Source organism: Balaenoptera borealis (genome assembly GCF_965194805.1).
Source record: "Balaenoptera borealis genome assembly, chromosome: 10".
NCBI lineage: Eukaryota > Metazoa > Chordata > Mammalia > Artiodactyla > Balaenopteridae > Balaenoptera > Balaenoptera borealis.
The window spans coordinates 71400094-71419861 of NC_138874.1; the positions used below are offsets into that span (position 1 = coordinate 71400094).

The 19768-nt window shown below is 43.7% G+C and overlaps 1 protein-coding gene across 4 annotated transcripts in view; it reads right to left on the reverse strand.

Moving 5' to 3' along the window:
• The window catches only part of VSTM4 (V-set and transmembrane domain containing 4), an 89946-nt gene that overhangs the window by 25830 nt on the left and 44348 nt on the right, over nt 1-19768 (reverse strand). For 2 of the 4 annotated variants that reach the window (XM_082407142.1, XM_082407145.1), the window contains exons 6-7: nt 3437-3543; nt 1985-2046 (exon numbers count right to left, since the gene is read on the reverse strand). In XM_082407142.1, the coding sequence (XP_082263268.1) occupies nt 1985-2046; nt 3437-3543 (169 nt within the window). The other 2 variants (XM_082407144.1, XM_082407143.1) reach the window with 2 other exon arrangements.

Genomic DNA, 19768 nt, shown 5'->3' on the forward strand with positions numbered 1-19768 from the left:
TTTAATGTAATCCAAAGTTTTCAGTCTTTTCCTTTATGGCTCATACATTACATGTCTTGTTTAAAAAGCTTTGCTTGCCCTGACCTTATGCAGATAAGCTAATTTTAAGAAGCTTTATTTTTACCTTTCTTACTTAAGTGTATGAACCTTCTCTAATTACTTTTTGTGTGTGGTGTGAAGTACAGGTTATGGGTCATTGTTTTTCATGTGGAGATCCTACACACCCATCACTGTATACTGAAGATTAGAATCCTTTCTTCACTGCACTGCGATGTCACTTTCGTCATAAAATCAAGTGACAATACATATGTAGATATGTTTGGGGCTCTTTAGTCCTTTGGTTTATTTATCTATTCTTGTGCTAATACCATTACCTAATGTGCTTAATACATTAATGCTAATACCATTACTTACTATACAGCTTAATTACTATGGCTTTAATATAAATCTTGTGAATTGGTCTATAAATTCTTCACTTTGTTCTTTTCCTTCAAGATTATCTTGGCCCTCCACAAGGCCAAGATAATCTTATTATCTTACATAAACTTTTTAGAACTGGTTTGCCAGTTTCTCTGCCTCTCTCTCCCTCTTTCTCTCTTTCTCTCTCTCACACACAAATACACAGCTGTTGAACAAAATTGGCAACAAAATAAATAACAATACGATTACAAACTTAAAAAAAATTAAATCTTCATGCGTCCATACTTGTATAAAGAAATTAGTGAATAAGTCAATGAGGAAAGGGATCCAGCTCTTCCTTACAGAAGAATTTCAAGTAGTAAATGGAGATGGATTGAGGAAAACAGAAAATCACCATCAGTTCACCATAGTAATAAGTGCTGCAAGCAAAATCCACGGATGAATGCTAAAATGAGTAGACGAAAGTTCAAGGAAAAACAGGCTATTTGCACAGGCTTGATGTATCTCCCCTAAAATACCTATTAATTACTGTGGTGGTCTTCATATGTGTCCACAGAGTCTTTGAGACCCCTCCCTGAATTCAGGAGGTTCAGCTTCACTCTCCTCCCCTTGAGTGTGACCTGGACTTAATGACTGGCTTCTAACAAATAAAGTATGGAAAGGGGAAAAATAGTGACTTTATACTGAAGAAACCTGGTAGACCCACCTTCACCAAGTGGTCACGGTCAACATCATAGCACGTCCGCTCCATGGGACGCTATGAGAAAGGCATATCTCCTCTGTGTTGTTCTTCCCTCAAATCCATAACCTCATTTCTAATCATCAGAAAACCTCAGAGAAACCCAAATCAGGAGACATTGTAAAAAATGCAGCTACTACTCTTTAAAAGTGTCAAGGCTGTAGAAGCAGACAGACGGAGGCACTGGCCCTGATTGGAGGAGACTAAGGAGACAAGACCACGAAATGTGATGTGACAGCCTGGGTGGGATCCTGCACCAGAAAAAGAACATTTGTGGAAAAACTGCTGAAATCTGATCCAAGTCTGGAGTGCAGTTAATGGTAATGTGCTGATGGTAACTTCTTAGTTTTGACAAATACACCATGGCTATGTGAGAAGTTAACCTTAGGAGAAGCTGGGCGAAGGGTAGACGGGAACTCTCTGTACCATCTTTCTAACTCTTCCGTAAAACTGAAATTGTTTCAAAAGTATAACATGTTTTCTGGAAAGTTCTTCAGCAGTCTCTTCAGAGTGGTTATCAAGACAAATTTATACAAGCTGGTCCACTTTCTATTTTATACCTTTCTGAGTGCGATTTTTTCCCTTCTTTTCAAAAAGGAGCATTGATAATGAAAAGTAATTCCATTTGGATTTTTAAAAAGCCACTCTGTGGGAACTAGCTATGGAGAAAAGCTGACTCAAAAGCTGACCCAAGAAGAGAGAATGCCTTTGCTTGGGAACAAAGCACCAAGAACTTGGAGCATGTTTTCAGTCAATAAAGGTACTCCTTGGACCAGAGTTGTGTTTAGGGCCTGAGGGGACAACACAGAGAATGCGGTTACTCACCAGGGCGACTTTCCTTTGTGGCTTCAGCAGCTTCGGTTTATGGAACGGGGCGGCGATGGGAGCTGTGGAAGCACATCAAGGGTTTAGTTTGCAATTCCTCCCAGGACTCTTAAAACCCACATATCATGAGCACCACGGACAGAGAGCCTCGGACATAGGGCCCCTTCCTGTTCTCGTGGAGGAACTCTAGTTTCTGATCCAGGTAACAGCTGGACTGGTGCCCCTCGGGGGAGGGTCATCCTCTCCTAGCCTTTGGATACGTCATCCTCTCCTCTCAACAAGGTCAACAAAACCACGGCATAAAACACCACCAGCTACAAAGAGGTCAGATGTGCAGGTGAGAACCAGGTGCACTTGGTAAAGGCTGAGGCTGGGACCTTCCCTGGGGCGTCCTCGTAGCTGCACGCTAACGCTGACAGCGGTGACCTTTGACCCTCACAGCAGCCCTGGGAGGTCAGCAGGGAGGGTCTTATTGTCCCCATCTAACAGAGGAGGAAACCGAGGCTCTTCTTCCAACATCATGTAACTACCTAGTATTTAGATGAACTGGGACTTGAACTCAAAGCCAGGCTCAACCGCGTGGCTCTCTGAGTCTCCTTTTCGTCTTTCGTACAGTAGGGCACCGTCTGTGCTGACTGAATGAGGTGATACAGCAGTACAACCCCTGGCACAGAGCAGGGGCAGCTCCCTTCCCTCCCCAGGTACGCAAGTGTCGTGCCTCACAGGACGCTCACGCCTCCCAGCCCCTTCTGTCCACCCAGTATACGTTCAGTCTCAGCACCACTGCCTTCCACCACAGGGTGCAAAGGGTGCCAAGGGGCCATCCTGGGAAGCCCCAGTTGAGGGATAAAAGGGATCCTGTCTTGTTCTTAAATTATTCACCTGGGCAACCCTTGTGTTCCTAACTGTGTATCAAATCCTTTGATGTATGACCTTCTCCTAAATTGGCCACAGTTATTTTAGGAACGATTTATAAACAGTTTTACTTCTCGCCTCAGGAAATGCTCATCTTCCTCATTTATGTTGCTCTAAGTCATAACTGGAATCAAGTAATAACCCTCATTTTAATCCCCAGAACAAATCCAAAATAAATTACACACCTGGTTTTTATCTTGAGGAAAATCAGAGAGCCTTCTTTCCCTTGAATGAACCAAGAGGATGCTGACACCCCCTTGGTCCACCCTGCTATGTGCAGAGCAGGTTAGTACTTCAAAGGGAAATACACTGTGGAAGAGTCTGTAGAGGTTGACCCCCGCTAAAGCCCTGCGTGGCCAATGGCAGTGCCCCCAGCCCACCTCAGGGACGGGGCTCAGTTATGACCAGAATCTAGGTGGGGTTCTCCAGACCATATAATCAGGGATGTCACATCCTCCCCCTGCCTACTCTCCTGTCCTGATCTCACATCAGACCCCAGGCGCTCTCCACATGGATGACTGCTGGCTGGCTTCCTACCTTTGGCAGGGACTGCGGGAGGAACGTCAGCTTTTTCCTTCCGCCTCTTGCCCTTCTTGGGCTGCAGTGGGACCAAGCTGGTCACGCTGGTGACAGTCTCCCCTGAGCTGGAGAAGAAAAAGGTCCTGGTGAAGGCAAAGGCAGGCTTGTTCCAGGGAAAGGAAAAGGAAGCAATAGTTTCCGAGTACCCCGTGTACCTGTGTGTAAGGTAGGGTACTCTTAGAGCCGGACTGGGGTCACTCTGTGCCTATCTCCAGGGATGTCTGGAGGTCTGGTACTGACCCTTGGCTAAGGATGATGAGTTGAGCTAGTTAGGGGTTTGTAATGTGCTGTGTAAAGTTCCAAAATCTCTGGAGAGACCCAGGGCCAGCTTGCCTACATTGTTTTGGGATGTATAGATTGTATGTATAGATTGTTTACACCTGGTTAATGGGTTTACACAGTCTGGCTTGGTTACATCACCAGTAGGATATTAAGATATCCCTAAATCTTCTCCTTGAGCTCCCCTAAAACCAACGTTCCTTGCACACATCTTTGTGGTTCACAATCCAGAGACAGAGCAGCACCTGTGCAAGTGAGAAGGGACCCTGGGGAGTTGCAGCTGGGAGTCCCTAGGGCCCCCCATGATTGTTCACACTTTCTCCTCCTGCTGTATGTACCTTCACCTTTAAGGTAAAGACTGAGTTAACCCTCAGGAGTGTTGTGAGTGTTTTCAATTATCTGGGTGGTTACCTGTGTAATCACTGTAGTATCAGATTCTATGTGTTACCGTTATAACCCAAAGTAATAGGTAAGCCTTACATTACAGGTAACAAAACCAAGATTCAAAGATGCTAAGTGACTTGCTCTAAGTGACACTGTAAGCAGACAACACGAAAGCTGCAAACCCAGACTGGCCTGATGTGAAACCTGTTCTCCATGCTACCTGTGGGGTGGAGTCCAAGCACTTCCTTGAATGGCCATCGTCTTATTTCAAATGCATCCTATGGCTCCAGCAACCCAGAGGGCAGCCTCTTTTAGAATCTCTTGTCCTCAGACACATATTCCAGCCAGGTAGGTACAGTTACCAAGAGAGGCTTGGTAACACCCTTGATCTCCCTAATACAAAGGATTTCTAGAAATCCATAAGATATGACCTAATAGTCAAAATGAATGAAGGTGGTAAACAGTTTTCACACAAGAGGAAAGGCTCGTACCTAGGAAAACATGCTAAAACTTCCTCAAGAAAGAGGAATCCAAATTAAAATGTACTGCACTTTCTTTCTGCACATATCAGAATGGCAACAATCAAACTTAAGGCAGAGCGCTCTTTTGGCAAGGGTGTGAGGAATCAGGCACTCAGAAGTATTGCTGGTACAAGTGTAAACCCTTCCTGATGGAGAGCAATTCGGCACTCAGGATCACAGGGTCTATCAGAATTACAGAGGCTTATACTCTGTGACCCGGCAATTTCACTTCTGGGAATTTATTCTGTGGATATCCTTGCATGGGTATGAAATGTACATATAAGTCATTATAGTCCTGTTGGTAATAGCAATAGATTAGAAACAACCCAACTGTCCATCAGCGGGGGACTGGTTAAGGAAATTATGGTGAATCCACAAATCCACACACGGGGTCCTTTGTAACTGTAATGCGGAATGAGGAAGCTATTTATCTAGGGATAAGAAAAGACACATTGTTAAGTGAAAAAGCTAGGTGTTGGACAATGTGTAAAATGTGTCTTTTTTTTGTATAAAAATACAGGAAAATAATATATATTAGTATTTATGTACACAAACATAGAGAAACTTTGGAAATATTCACAAGAATTTAAAAATAGTGGATCCTTAAAATGGGGGTGCTGAGGAAATAAACAGAAGGAAGATTGGACAAGGAGAATTATCACTGTACATATATTTTTAAATTAATTATTTAACTTTAAAATTTTAATTATTAAATCATGTGATTGTATAATCTTTGAAAAACAGTAAATTAAACACTAATACAAATTTACATATATTTAATAAAAGAAAACAGACTATTCTAATATAGTCCTGGAGTTTTAAAAATAAACAAAGACTGAGTCACGTTGTGGGGAAATTTCCAAGAATACAGTTCACACTGAGAGTCCCCAAAGATAGCTTATTTTTATTGGGAACAGAAATTCTAACTGGTCATGGCTTTAGAGTACAGGGTCAACTGTGTAAATTTACAAATAGCCAAAAGGGATGTGTGTTTACAAAACTCTGGCCACAAAGAGAAAACAAGAGATCAGAAACCCTCAGAACTGTTTAAATACACAACCACACATACAGCTTCATTTCCTAGCTTTTTAAACTCCTGAAATGTTTATTTTTTCTTTCCATTATAAATTAATGCACGTTCATGTTTTAAAATGGTAATTACAAGCATGGAGACGAAAGAAAATAAGTCTATCGTAACCAAAACATGACCTTCATAAATATTTCCAGACTTTTTCCTCTTCCGTGTTTTATTTTTTTAAAAAGACTATTTTTTTAGAGCAGTTCTATGTTCACAACAAAATTGAGCAAAAGCTACAGAGATTTTCCATAGACCCCTGACCACCCCCATTATGAACATCCCCACCAGAGCGGTACACTTGTTTTAATTGATGAAACTACCTTGACACGCATCATCACCCAAAGTCCACAGTTTACATTAGGGTTCACTCTTGGTGTTGTACATTCTATGGGTTTGGACAAATTTATAATGTAGCCATTACTGTAGTATCATACAGAATAGCTTCCATGCCCTAAAATTCCTCTGTGCTCTTCCTATTCATCCCTCCCTCCCCCACCTCTGGCAACCACTGATCTATTAACTGTCTCCATAGCTTTGCCTTTTCCAGAATGTCACATATAGTTTGAATCATACAGTATGTACCCTTTTCAGATTGGCTTCATTAACTTAGAAATATGCATTTAAGTTTTCTCCATGTCTTTTCATAGCTTGATAGCTCATTTCTTTTTAATGTTGAATAACATTCCATTGTCTGGATGTACCAGGGTTTATTTATTCATTCATCTACGGAAGGACATCTTTTTTGCTCCCAAGTTTTGGAGATTATGAATAAAGCTGCTGTCAACATCCATGTGCAGGCTTTTTGGGGACATAAGTTTCAACTCTTCCTTGGTTCTTATACATTGTTTTTTTAAAAAATAATATTGTATTACAATTTTGCATCCTTCTTTTTACTTAATCTACACTTTCCATATTGTCACATCCTCCCACTATTCCAGTGAGAAGACATGCCACAGTTTACTTAGCCTTCCCCTGACATCTAAACATCTAATTTGTTTCCCAGTTTGATATACAAATAACATTGCTATAAATATATTTGTGCATAATGGTTTTCCATTCTTAGACTTTTGTTTTTGGATTCTTAGACCTGGAAATACTAGTTCACAGAGGAGGATCATTTTAAAGGTTATTCAATACCCACTGTCAAAAAAAAAAAAAAAAAACCCACTGTCAAAATGATTTCCGACAAGTTAGTACTACTTTATAGCCGCTTGGTCAATGGATGAGGGCATTTATCTTTTCATCCTTTTTAACACCAGATTTATCAGTTTAAAACATTTCTCACTTAATGAAGAAAAATGTGATATCTCCTTTTACTTGCATTTCTTTGCTTGCTAGGAGGAACATTTCCCGTGTTTGTCTAACTGTGTTTCCTTATTTATGAATGATGTATGGACACCTTCTGCTATTATTTATTAGGATCGTTGAGTCATTCTTATAGATTTGTTTGCATCTTTGACATCAATGTGACATGCTTATTGCAAACATTTCCCGACTTTTGAATTTTGGCTTTTTGTTAAATGCGTGGTCATTTGTTTTTGCTAAAATCATTTGATATTTTCTTTTTGTCCATTGCCTCTGAGTTGGGATTATCCTCGCCAGTTGCAACTCACACCCCACAAAATCAGATTATATTCCCCCTTCCTCTTCTCTTTTCTTGGCTTTAATTCTTTAGCTCTTTAATATAAAATGAAAATTTTGAGACATCATAAACTTAGGCCATTATGCCCGGGGCTTTCAGTAAGCTGAAAAAAGATCTGCTTTGTCATCACCATTTCTCCTTGAAAACAGTAAAACTACACTAAACTAAATTCAGTTCTACTTCATACCTCAATCATGAGCGCTCAGATACAATGAGTCACCACAATGACATACGATAGACAGTTATTCCCTCAGAATCTTAACATTTCCCGTTGAGCCAGCAGGGCTGGTAGGAATTTTTGGCCAAGTCCGTCTTATGATTCACTTACGAGAAAAGTTATTCTACATCTTGGGTTGCAACAGGACTGTATTTTGTGTCTGACACAAGGGAGTGGGCATTGCTGGAGCCAGTCAAACCAAGGAAGATAGAAAATAGGCCGGAAACTCCAGCTAAATTAGAGAGCTGTGTGATCAGACAGAAGTGTTATTTGTGGGGAACAGGGCTGTTTTTCTGGCTCCAACAAGGGCGGGGCAGGAGGCGCACATGTGGGACCCTTGTTGTGACATGTACAAGTTCCGGCCTGGCCGCCTCTCATAGGAGTCTCTGTCCCACAAAGACTGGGCACCTCTGCTCCGTGGCACGTGGTGGCTGGATCTAGCAAACGGGCACTGGACGGGGGCAGAAAACCTGCACTAAATCTGCTTCCACTCTGACTAGAGAGGTGATACAGGGCAAGTCACTCACTTCCCTGGGCCGCATCCCCCAACCTGTAATATGGGGAGATGTACCCTTGCTATCTATCTCACAGGGTTATAGTCAGGGTCAGATAAGAAACTCAGCCTAAATTAGATGGGGCATGAAATGGCTAAACCGCATGGATCCTAATCTCCAGCGTGTGGATACAGTAGGGGGGTAGGGGCATGTCATGGTGCTACCCAGGGAGAATAATATTGCTGCTTGGGTATCTCATGGTGCCATGTCTTGGCCCTGAGGGGAAGCACAAACTTCAACTTAAACCTTGATCAGAAAATCTTTCTGCCGAGGGAGCACAGTGCACCCTCCTAGAGCCACAGACGTAGCAGTGCTGTACAAGTGCCAAGCAGGACAGAGCAGGCGAACAGGGCGTAGAGAGAGGCTGCACCCCTGAGCAATGGGTGGCCACTCCAGGACACTAGGTAAAGCAGGCAACCTGGATTTTACCAGGCACTGAACAAATTGTGAGCGATCATATTTTGCAGAAGCTAAAGTTAATAAGAGCTATGCCTGTCTACCCTACGCAAAGCACTGTGAAAAGTGCCTGATATCCATAATCTCTGACCTGCCCAGATGGGAAAATTAAGCCTCAGAGAGGTCCAGGCAGGAGATCTGGGATCTGATCCGGGTGGACTTGCCTCCTTGGTCCTGAAGCAAGGACTCTGAGCCCAGCCCAGACAACAGAGAACAAGAGAACTAGGGCAGGAAGAAGGTCAATCAAGCCAGATCCACAATGGCTGCTCTAGGCTTAAACCAGCTCCCCAAAAAGGTACCGGAAGGCGATATCAGCATTCCACTGCACTTTCAGTCTGTACAAAATCCAGGACGGTTACAGCTGCTCAAAGCCCTGCCCTGGTGCGAGGAAGAGGGGCCAGCCTGAGTGCTAGGGTCCCGGAGGCAGGAGCAGTGACTGGTGCCCAAGACCAAGGGCCATCCTGGCCCAAGATTGGGCAGAGAAGGAGGGGAGCACATGCCTGTCCCTGGGATTGTGCTGCCCAAAGGGAGGTGGGTGTGGGCAGGCCAGCCATGTGGAAATTCTGTGCCTCTACAACTAAGTGAGTCTGGGAGCAGAAAAAAAATAAAATAGTATAAACTGAGATGATCTCACCAAGGAACATTTTTAAAATGAAGAACCAAACACCCAGGCACACCTTGCTTTCATAAGTGAATGTGAGCTCAAAGCGCCCTCATACTGAACCACAGCGCCTGTGCATAAGGAGTGCCACCCCTCCATCAAATACCTGCCTCACTGGGATACACCAGAGGAACAGTTAACTGTTCCCACCGAGGAGCGTTCAGACACCCAACCTTCATCCCCCAGGTGCCTGGTGTTTCCCTGGATCCAGGACAAGCTTTGTGCCTCCACATATGAACTATGCCCCCTTGGGGTCTGTTCAATCCCGTTTCCTGCTGAATGAGCAGAGGATCCTCATCCTGGCATAAAGCTGTCCGTCACATACTGCAGAGGGATTCAGCGTGGCCTGAACTGGGGTGGCTGGGATGCCAAGTGTGGTCTGTCGGGCAAAAGATCCCGACCCAGAAAGCCCTCCGCGAGCGGGGCTGAGGAAGATGTGCCAATCTGGCCCTGCCAGCATCCTTCTGGGCCTGCCCTCCCTGAACCCTTCCTGCTCCAACACCATCTTTGAAAGTCAGTGTTTCCGTTGATCCATTTTACCTTCCAAAGTGTCCGCGTGCTTCCTTTCCTCCAGCCTGCACACCTCAGTTCAGACCATAAGAACTCACCAGGACCCCCAGAGGGCTTCCTCAGTTCCTCTCCGAGCAGCTCCAGGCTGCCTTTCCAAGACTGCCTGCGATACGCTCATCCCCCTATAACCTTGTACCTTGCAATGTCAAGTGTGGAATCTTGCAGGAGGAACGCAGGTCTCAACAACTATGTTAGCACCTCACTGTCGTTTACAATGACAGGGCCCCCGCCCAAGGTAGCTGCCATTGATAAAGGCCAAGGACTAGTGCAAATAGGGCGAATTTCCTGACATCTTGCTCTAGGCTTTTCAAAGTGCTCCACGGGCTTTCCTTGTCACACAAGGTCAATCAACAGCACATGCCGAGGAACTGTGTACAAGTTAAAGAACTTCACTTTCAAGGCAGACGAATGGTGCCTCCCTTGAGATGACTCTTTCTCATAAATAAGTGAGTTTTAAAATGTTTTAAAATGGTAATTACAAGCATGGAGACGAAAGAAAATAAGTCTATCGTAACCAAAACATGACCTTCATAAATATTTCCAGACTTTTTCCTCTTCCGTGTTTTATTTTTTTAAAAAGACCATTTTTTTAGAGCAGTTCTATGTTCACAACAAAATTGAGCAAAAGCTACAGAGATTTTCCATAGACCCCTGACCACCCCCATTATGAACATCCCCACCAGAGCGGTACACTTGTTTTAATTGATGAAACTACCTTGACACGCATCATCACCCAAAGTCCACAGTTTACATTAGGGTTCACTCTTGGTGTTGTACATTCTATGGGTTTGGACAAATTTATAATGTAGCCATTACTGTAGTATCATACAGAATAGCTTCCATGCCCTAAAATTCCTCTGTGCTCTTCCTATTCATCCCTCCCTCCCCCACCTCTGGCAACCACTGATCTATTAACTGTCTCCATAGCTTTGCCAGCAGCTTTACCAGCATTATGATCATCATTATTATGGAATCTGCTCTCGGAGTCCTTGAATAGGGACTGGACGGACATGGCAGGGTTCTCAGAAACCTGTGCCAGAGCGGGCACACCTAGAAAGGACCTGCAGACCCCGGGGGTCCTGATGCATTACTTTCTGCTGCTTTCATCCTATGTCTGACATTTTTGCATGCATTTTGTGACAAGCACCAGGATAAAAGCTGCTCCTTCGTGAGGCAGTTGCCAAGGCACCTCCCTGTCCACAGCCTCCCCATGGCCTTTCATCATAAATGGTTTACATCACCTGAGAGGTTCTGCTGGGCCTCACTGTGAGAGCTCGTCCTTCGTGGTCCCTGCCAGTTTCACAGAGTCTGCGTAAAGGCTTGGAGGTGGTTTAGTTTGTAAGTTTGAAATCTCTGAACACTAACTGGTAAGGTCAGGAGGTGCTTCCTTAATATTGGGTGGGCCAAAAAGTGCCTTCAGTTTTTTAAGTAAAAATAAAAGACACATTTTTCAATTACACCAAGAACTTTATTGAACAATGTATTCACCCTTTTGTTCTACTACCTTCTGCCATTTTCCAAGCAACTTCATAATTCCATCTTCCCAAAACTTTTTTTTTCTTAACATCCTTATTGGAGTATAATTGCTTTACAGCGTTGTGTTAATTTCTGCTGTATACCAAAGTGAATCAGCTATACGTATACATATATTCCCATATCCCCTCCCTCTTGCATCTCCCTCCCTCCCACCCTCCCTATCCCACCCCTCTAGGTGGTCACAAAGCACTGAGCTGATCTCCCCGTGCTATGTGGCTGCTTCCCACTAGCTATCTATTTTACATTTGGTAGTGTATATATGTCCATGCCATTCTCTCATCTTGTCCCAGCTTACCCTTCCCCTTCCCTGTGTCCTCAAGTCCATTATCTACGTCTGCATCTTTATTCCTGTCCTGCCCCTAGGTTCATCAGAACCTTTTTTTTTTTTTTTAGATTCCATATATACGTGTTAGCATACGGTATTTGTTTTTCTCTTTCTGACTTACTTCACTCTGTATGACAGACTCTAGGTCCAACCACCTCACTACAAATAACTCAATTTCATTTCTTTTTATGGCTGAGTAATATTCCATTGTATATATGTGCCACATCTTCTTTATCCATTCATCTGTCGATGGACACTTAGGTTGCTTCCATGCCCTGGCTATTGTAAATAGTGCTGCAATGAACATTGTGGTACATGTCTCTTTTTGAATTATGGTTTTCTCAAAACTTTTCATCTTTCTGAGCAAAAAACTGTTCCAGATGCCTTTTACAGTCTTCCAGGGAATTGAAATTTTTTCCATTAAGATAATTTTGTAAAGACCAAAATAAATGGAAATCCGAAGGTGCAATGTCTGGTGAATACAGCAGATGAATCAGAACTTCCCAGCCAAGCTGTAACAGTTTTTGCCTGGTCACCAAAGAAACATGCAGTCTTGCGTTATCCTGATGGAAGATTATGCGTTTTCTGTTGACTAATTCTGGATGCTTTTCGTCGAGTGCCACTTTCAGTTAGTCTAATTGGGAGCAGTACTTGTTGGAAATAATCGTTTGGTTTTCTGGAAGGAGCTCATAACAGAGGACTCCCTTCCAATCCCACCATATACACAACATCACCTTCTTTAGATGAAGACCGGCCTTTGGTGTGGTTGGTGGTGGTTCATTTCACTTGCCCCACAATCTCCTCCGTTCCACATTACTGTGCAGTATCCACTTTTAATAGTCCATCACAATTTGCTTTAAAAACAGAATGTTTTCATTATGTTTCAGTGGAGAATCGAATGTGGAAATATTGTCAAGGTTTTTTTCCCTTAACTTATGTGGAACCCAAACATCAAAGCGATTCACATAACCAAGCTGGTGCAAATGATTTTCAACCCTTGATTTGGATATTTTGAGTACGTCGGCTGTCTCCCACGTGGTATAATGTTGATTGTTCTTAATTATTGTTTCGATTTGATTGTTATCAACTTCAGCTGGTCTACCTGACCGTGGAGCATCGTCCAGTGAGAAATCTCCAGCACGAAACTTCACAAACCACTTTTGACATGTTCGATCAGTCACAGCACCTTCTCCATACACTGCACAAATCTTTTTGTGCGTTTCGGTTGCGTTTTTACCTTTCTTGAAATAATAAAACATAATATGCTGAAAATGTTGTTTTTTTTCTTCCAACTTCAATATTAAAATGGCTACACAAAAATTCACCAATTTTGATGTCTTTTTTAAAATGCATGCTGATATGACAGCTGTCACATACAATCTAACAAAATTGTTTCAAATGAAGTTAAAGACAACTAAGTGCTACTAGAGCCATCTTATGGAAAAAACCGAATGAACCTTTTGGCGCACCCAAAATTTAGCGGTTCTATGCAGTGTTGGTCTTGGGTCATAAGAATAAAAGCAAGGAGAGGTCATTGGGGTTACCTGCCCAGCATGCACTCCCTGCCCCCTAGGGCTGAAGGCAAATGTTTGGGTGGCACTGACCCCCACCCCCTGCTCGGCACAGTTTTATCCTCTGGCCTTAGTGCTTGGTTCAGGTTGGTCCCATAACAATGAGTTCAGTTGTGTTTGCTCATTAGGAAGTAAGATGACTCCTTCATGAGGCCAGGGGTGAAAGCACGAGCTGCCACCGTTCCCTTCCCAAGGGGAGCTGGCCTGGCCTGAGGACACATCAAAGCCTGGAGGCAGCACTGCCCAGAGAAGGGCTGGGAGCAGAAGCCACTGCCCTAAGGACCCTGTGCCCCCCGGAGCAAGGCCCACCCACTGCAGCATCCCCGGTCAGGTGAGCCAGCCAAGTCCCTTCCTGGGTAAGACCATCTGAGCTGGCTTTTCTGTTACCTGGAATCAAAAGGTTTACAGAGAGCTAACTCTTCATCTAAGAGTTGGCAGTTTTATTCATGTTCTTAATCTGGGGAGATTAATTTGTACCTTGCAGGGTTTTTATGAGGATTAGAAGTAAATCCCATAAAGTGTTCAGCTGCAGAGGTACACGGGCACTCCGTGAGTAATTATGAGGAATTAGTCCACAGCCGGTATCATTTCACTGAATGCTCACGACGACCCTGAGCCATAGGGACAAAGGCAAGTTTGTGCCCATTTTGTGGAGGGTGAAATATTCCCAGAGAAGCTGAGTGACTGGTCCAACGTCACCAAGCTGCTGAGTGGCACAGCTCAAACTGACACTAAAACCAGGTGGATGTTTGTCACGTGATTCCAGGAATAACAACCAGGTCCCGTCGCACAGGCCTGTCCTCCTCATGCCTGCCTCTGCCTAGGGCTCTGGAAGGAGGGAGCTGAGCCTGAGCCCTGGGGTGGGGCGAGGATAAGACTGCACAGCAGTGATGTCAGGGATGCAGGAGGAAGGTCAGGAGACACACACCCAAGTCTGCCGTCCCTGCCCTCGCCCCCTTGCTTGCTCAGCTGAATGCGGACAGAGGCTCAGACACCCACAGATCGATGCCTATGACCAGAGGGATGCACTTTTCAAAGTCAAGGGATGCAGGGCAGCTGCAGCCAATCCCAGCATCGATCGCCAAACCCTTCCCGCTTCTCCTTCCATTGCCCTAACATTTCTGCAGCATCTACTTCTTGTTCATTTGTGTGAATGCCAACACCAAAGCTCTCACAATCAGATCCAAGCTTCCCAGCACACCTATGCTAATGTGTGAGCCCCGGAGCCAGGTGGCCTGGGCTGGCAGCCCTCGCTGTCTTCCCCTCACTGGCCAGGAGACCTCACCAACATCAACACTTTTTGTATTGCTTTCTCATCTGTAGGATGGAGATAATCACAGCACCCACTCATGGGGTTGTTGTGAGGCGGGAAGAAGATGGTGTGTGTCCCACGCTTCGCACTGTGCCAGGGCACGGCATTTAATAACAGTGTGGCTCCGTTATTGTTATTACTATGATGACTGCCATCCCCTGGCATCTGGCCCTGCCACCAACTCCAGCCTCACCTCCCTGCTGCTCTGCCCTGAATCTCCAGGGTTCCTCACCTCCATGGACTAAATCCCTTCATCCGCTGTGCTTTTCTCTCCCCAGTTCTGTGTGCTGCCCTCCCCCAACCCTCTTCTCCTGTCATGCTCTAACTCACCCTTCAAGACTTGGCCCAGATTTCACCCCCAGGAAGCCTTCCCTACCACCCACAGACCCCTGGGACAGGGTTAGGAGCACCTCCTCCGGGTGTCCGTGACAGCTCCGTGGGCATCCCACGGGTGCTGCCACGGTCTTGTTTCTCTGGGTCTCCCACTAGAGGGAGACCTCAAGGCATGGGCTGTGTGTTATTTCATCCTTGTTCTATGGGCCTTACAAGCTTACAGAAGAATCAATCGTAAGTATTGACTGAATAATAACAGAACCATTTGCATAGAGCTCACCATTTACCTGTTGGAAGCACTTTGTACTGACTAACTCATGAAATCCTCCCAACACACTATATGCTAGGACTATTATTGCCCTCATTTTATCAGAGAGGTTGAAAAATTAGCTAAAGGCACGCAGCAATCAGTGGCAGAGCCCGGATGTGAACTGAGGCAGCCTGGCCACAGAATCTTTAACCATCACAGCAGATTGCCTTTCACAGAAGGAATAAATGTTTTATAACACTGCTGCTATTCAATATTATACAAATGAAGCAAGTAGTTACATATCTCAGTTTTGAGCATATATCTTCATATTCGCTTTGAAATCACATCTCTGCCTTCACTAAGATCCTGAACAAATCACTTATTAAATCCCATACTTCGACTGTGGGAGTATGTTTAAAAATCTCTGATGGTTCAGAAAAGACTGAAAAATGATTTAAACTAAGCTCACAAAGTACAGTAAAACTGTGCCTGTAATTTATCCAACATGTAAATAGTCTGTGGCCCTGACTCTTTATCCTTGAGAAAGTGTATGCACCAGAAAACATGAAGAAAGCTTACACAACTTCAGCTGTAACTGCATCAGCACAGGTGACACAATGTCCATTTTAATTTCTCCCATTTGCAAAAATTTATTATCTCAAACCCATAAGAAGAGGTCAAGCAAAAGGTCAGGAAACATACCGGCTGGGAATCGCCTTTTTGGTGCCCCCTTCCACCCTCTTGACAATTTTCTTGAACTTGAAGAAAGGCACATGAGTGCACTGATGAGGTATCATGGTATGAAAACACATTATAACTCTGAAATTGGTGGCATTTCAACTAAAATCTGATCTTCCATTATTCTGGGGTACAGTTTCATACCTACCAGTTGAGCTGCTCTCAGGGCTGCTTTCCCCAGGGAGGGCACGCTTAAAATCTTGCAGAATCCTGAGAAGCTCACTAAGGCCTGGGTCTCTGCTCCGGGAGAGAGCACTCTGCCATCAGAAAGGAACTGTCCCCCAGCCCCAAAGGTCAAGGCCGCCCCTCCCAGGAAATGGCAACTTCCGACTTCAAGGATGACACACATTCGAGATGAGACTTGTTTTCCTTCTGTTTGAGCTTCTCTCAAGTCATGGAATTCCCTAGAGTCCCCAAGTTCTGCCCCAGTCACTTGGCAAGGTCCCTGTCTCAGTGACCACAGCCTCAACGCCAGCATGTGGCCTCTTCCTGAGGGTCCCTCCCCTGCCTGAGGGCTTCTGTTCTTGGCATCTTGCCCTGGTCCTGTGCTCTCTGCCCATTCTCCCTTAGGAGGAAGGGGTCAGAGGACAGAGAAGGACATTTGTCCCGATCATAGCTTGAGACTCCGGGGCCCTGCTGCCCACTGCCATAGCACAGATGAAGGAGCCGGGATCTGGGAGCCCTCTGGCACAACAGGGACGGAACCAAAAAATGCCTGGGCTACAGAGGCAGAGAACAATTCAGGTCAAGGCCAGTTAAAATGGCAAGGATTGACCAGTTCACAAGTGAGGCCCCATGGCAGGGAACGGGCTGTACTAGGTCAAACCAGCATGAGGTTCTAATAGAAAGATGCATGCAAGTCAGAAGGGCACCCGCTACCAGGTTCATGGTGGCAGCCCTGGCCCCTGCAGGGTCCTGGGGTGCAGTGGACTAGAAAAGGCAGGCTTTCCAGAGGCAGATCTGTGGGCTGGCCCAACAGGAGATACGCCAACAGGGAGCGCTCAACTCAGGCGCCCAACCAGTTTCACTGACAGCACCGGCGGGCAGAGGGGGCAGCATTTAAGCGGGACTCTGTGGTCATCTCTGACCTCTGGCAGGCATCACTGGGCTGGGGGAGAACCAAACTCTAATGCCCACCAGGCTGGGGTGACGCCTTCGCTCTACTTCCAGCCTCAGCACCAGCTCTGAATAGGTGCAACTGAAGGGGAAGGCCGGGGAATGGAAGGAAGTGGAGCCCAAACTCCCGCACTGCTTGCTAAGAATGTGAGGCCAGACGCTAGATCACAGCATGCAAATCCTGAGGAACACTGGCAGGCTGGCCCCTCCACAGCCTCTGATCACCTGAGCCATAACCTTCCCCCACGCCTGAAATGCCGGTCCTTGGAGCCTTTTCGGGGCATATGCTTTAAAAAAGAAACAAATAGCTTTATTGAAGCATAATTTACTCCCCATAAAATTCACTGATCATAAGTGTACAATTCAATAATTTTAGCAGATTTATAAAGTTGTGCAACCATCACCGCAGTACAGTTTTAGAACATCTCTATCACCCCCCAGAAGTTCCCTCTTGCCTATTTATAGTTAATCCCTATTCCCACCCTCAGCCCTAAGCAACTACTAATCTACTTTCTGACTCTATAAATTTACCTTTTCTGGACATTTCAAATAAGTGGAATCATACAATACATAATTTTTTGCATCTGGCTTAGTTGACTTAGTACAACGTTTTTGAGGTTCACCCCTGTGGTAGCATAGATCAGCAGTTTCTTACTTTTTATTATCAAATCGTATTTCAGTGAATGAATTACTAAGTTTTGTTTATCCATTCACCAGTTGATGGATATACTTAGATTGTTTCCAGCTTCTGGTGATTATGAATAAAGCAGCTATGAAAAGCTGCATGCATGTATTTGTGTGGACATATGTTTTCATTTCTCCTGGGTAGATTCCTACCAGTGAAATTGCTGGGTCATATGGTTAAGTCTGTGTTTAATGTTTTAAGAAATCACCAAACTGTTTCTCCAAAATGGCTACACCATTTTACATTCCCACCAGCAATGTACAGGGTTCCAGTTTCACCACAACATGGCCAACACTTGACATTGTCTGTCTTTTTATGACAGCCATTGTAGTGGGTGTTTAGTGGCATCCCGTTTTGGTTTTATTCACACTTCTCTAATGACTAGTCATATTGAACATATTTTCATGAACTTGCGAGCCATTTATGTATCTTCTTTAGGGAAATATCTATTCAAGTCTTTTTTGTCCATTTTTTTAAATTGAGGTATAGTTGCTGTACAATATTATGTAAGTGTCAGGTGTACAACATAGTGATTCACAATTTTTTAAGGTTATATTCCATTTATAGTTATTATAAAATACTGGCTATATTCCCTGTGTTGCACCATATATCCTTGTACCTTATTTATTTTATACATAGCAATTTGTACCTCTTAATCCCCTTCCCTCTCCCCACTGGTAACTACCAGTTTGTTCTCTATATCTGTGAGTCTGTTCCTTTTTTATTATATTTACTGGTTTTTTAGATTGCACGTATAAGTGATATCACACAGTATTTGTCTTTCTCTGTCTGGCTTGTTTCACTTAGCATAATACCCTCCAAATCCATCCATGTTGCTGCAAATGGCAAAATTTCACTCTTTTTTATGGCTGAGTAGTATTCCATTGTGTATATATATATATATATACCACATCTTCTTTATCCACTTATCTGTTGATGGACACTTACGTTGCTTCCATATCTTGGCAATCATAAATAGTGCTGTTATGAACATAGGGGTGCACGTATCTTTTCAAATTAGTGTTTTTGTTTTTTTCGAATATATACCCAGGAGTGGAATTGCTGGGTCATGTGGTAGTTCTATTTTTAGTTTTTTGAGAAACCTCCACACTGTTTTCCACAGTGGCTATACTGACTTACCTTCCCACCAACAGTGTATGAGGGTTCCCTTCTCTCTACACCCTTGCCAACATTTGTTATTTGTGTTATTTTTGATTCTAGCCATTCTGACAGGTATGAGATGATATCTCATTGTGGTTTAATTTGCATTTCTCTGATGATTAATGATGTCGAGCATAGTTTCATGTGCCTGTTGGCCATCTGTATGTCTTCTTTACCCATTTTTAATTGTGTTATTTATCATGTTATTATTGAGTTGTAAGTGTTCTTTATATATTTTGTCCTAGCATCATTTGTTGAAAAGACTACGCTTTCTCAACTATTTAGAAACACTTTGTGAGGGGTTGGTATTCTTATTTTCCTTTAATACTTGGCATGCTTCACCAGTAAAGCAATGTGGGCCTAGGCTTTTCATGGCTGGAAAGTTTTTAGCTAACAATTTAACTTCTGGACTTATTATAGGTTTATTTGGACTATAGCTTTCTTTTTAAATCAGTTTTGGAAATTTGTGTTTTTCTAGGAATTTTTCCATTTCATTTATGTTGTCTAATTTGTTAGAATAAACTTGGATTATCAGGATTATAACCTTTTAATTTTTGTAGGGTTTGTAGTGATTCCTTTTTCCTTTCCTAATTTTGGTAATTGGTTATTTTCTCTCTCTTTTTTTTATTTTCATGGACAGTCTAACTTAAGGTTTGTCAAGTCCATTGATCTTTTCAAAGAACCAACTTTTGGTTTCATTGATACTTCTTTGTGTCTGTGTGTTTGTGTGTGTGTGTGTGTGTGTGTGTGTGTGTGTGTGTGTGTAAGTGTTTTCTGTGCCATTGATTTCTGTTCTAATCTCTATTATAACCTTTCTTCTGCTTACTTTGGACTTCACTTACACTTCTTTTTCTAGTTTCTTATGGTGAAAGCTTAAGGTATTGATTTTAGACCCTTCTTC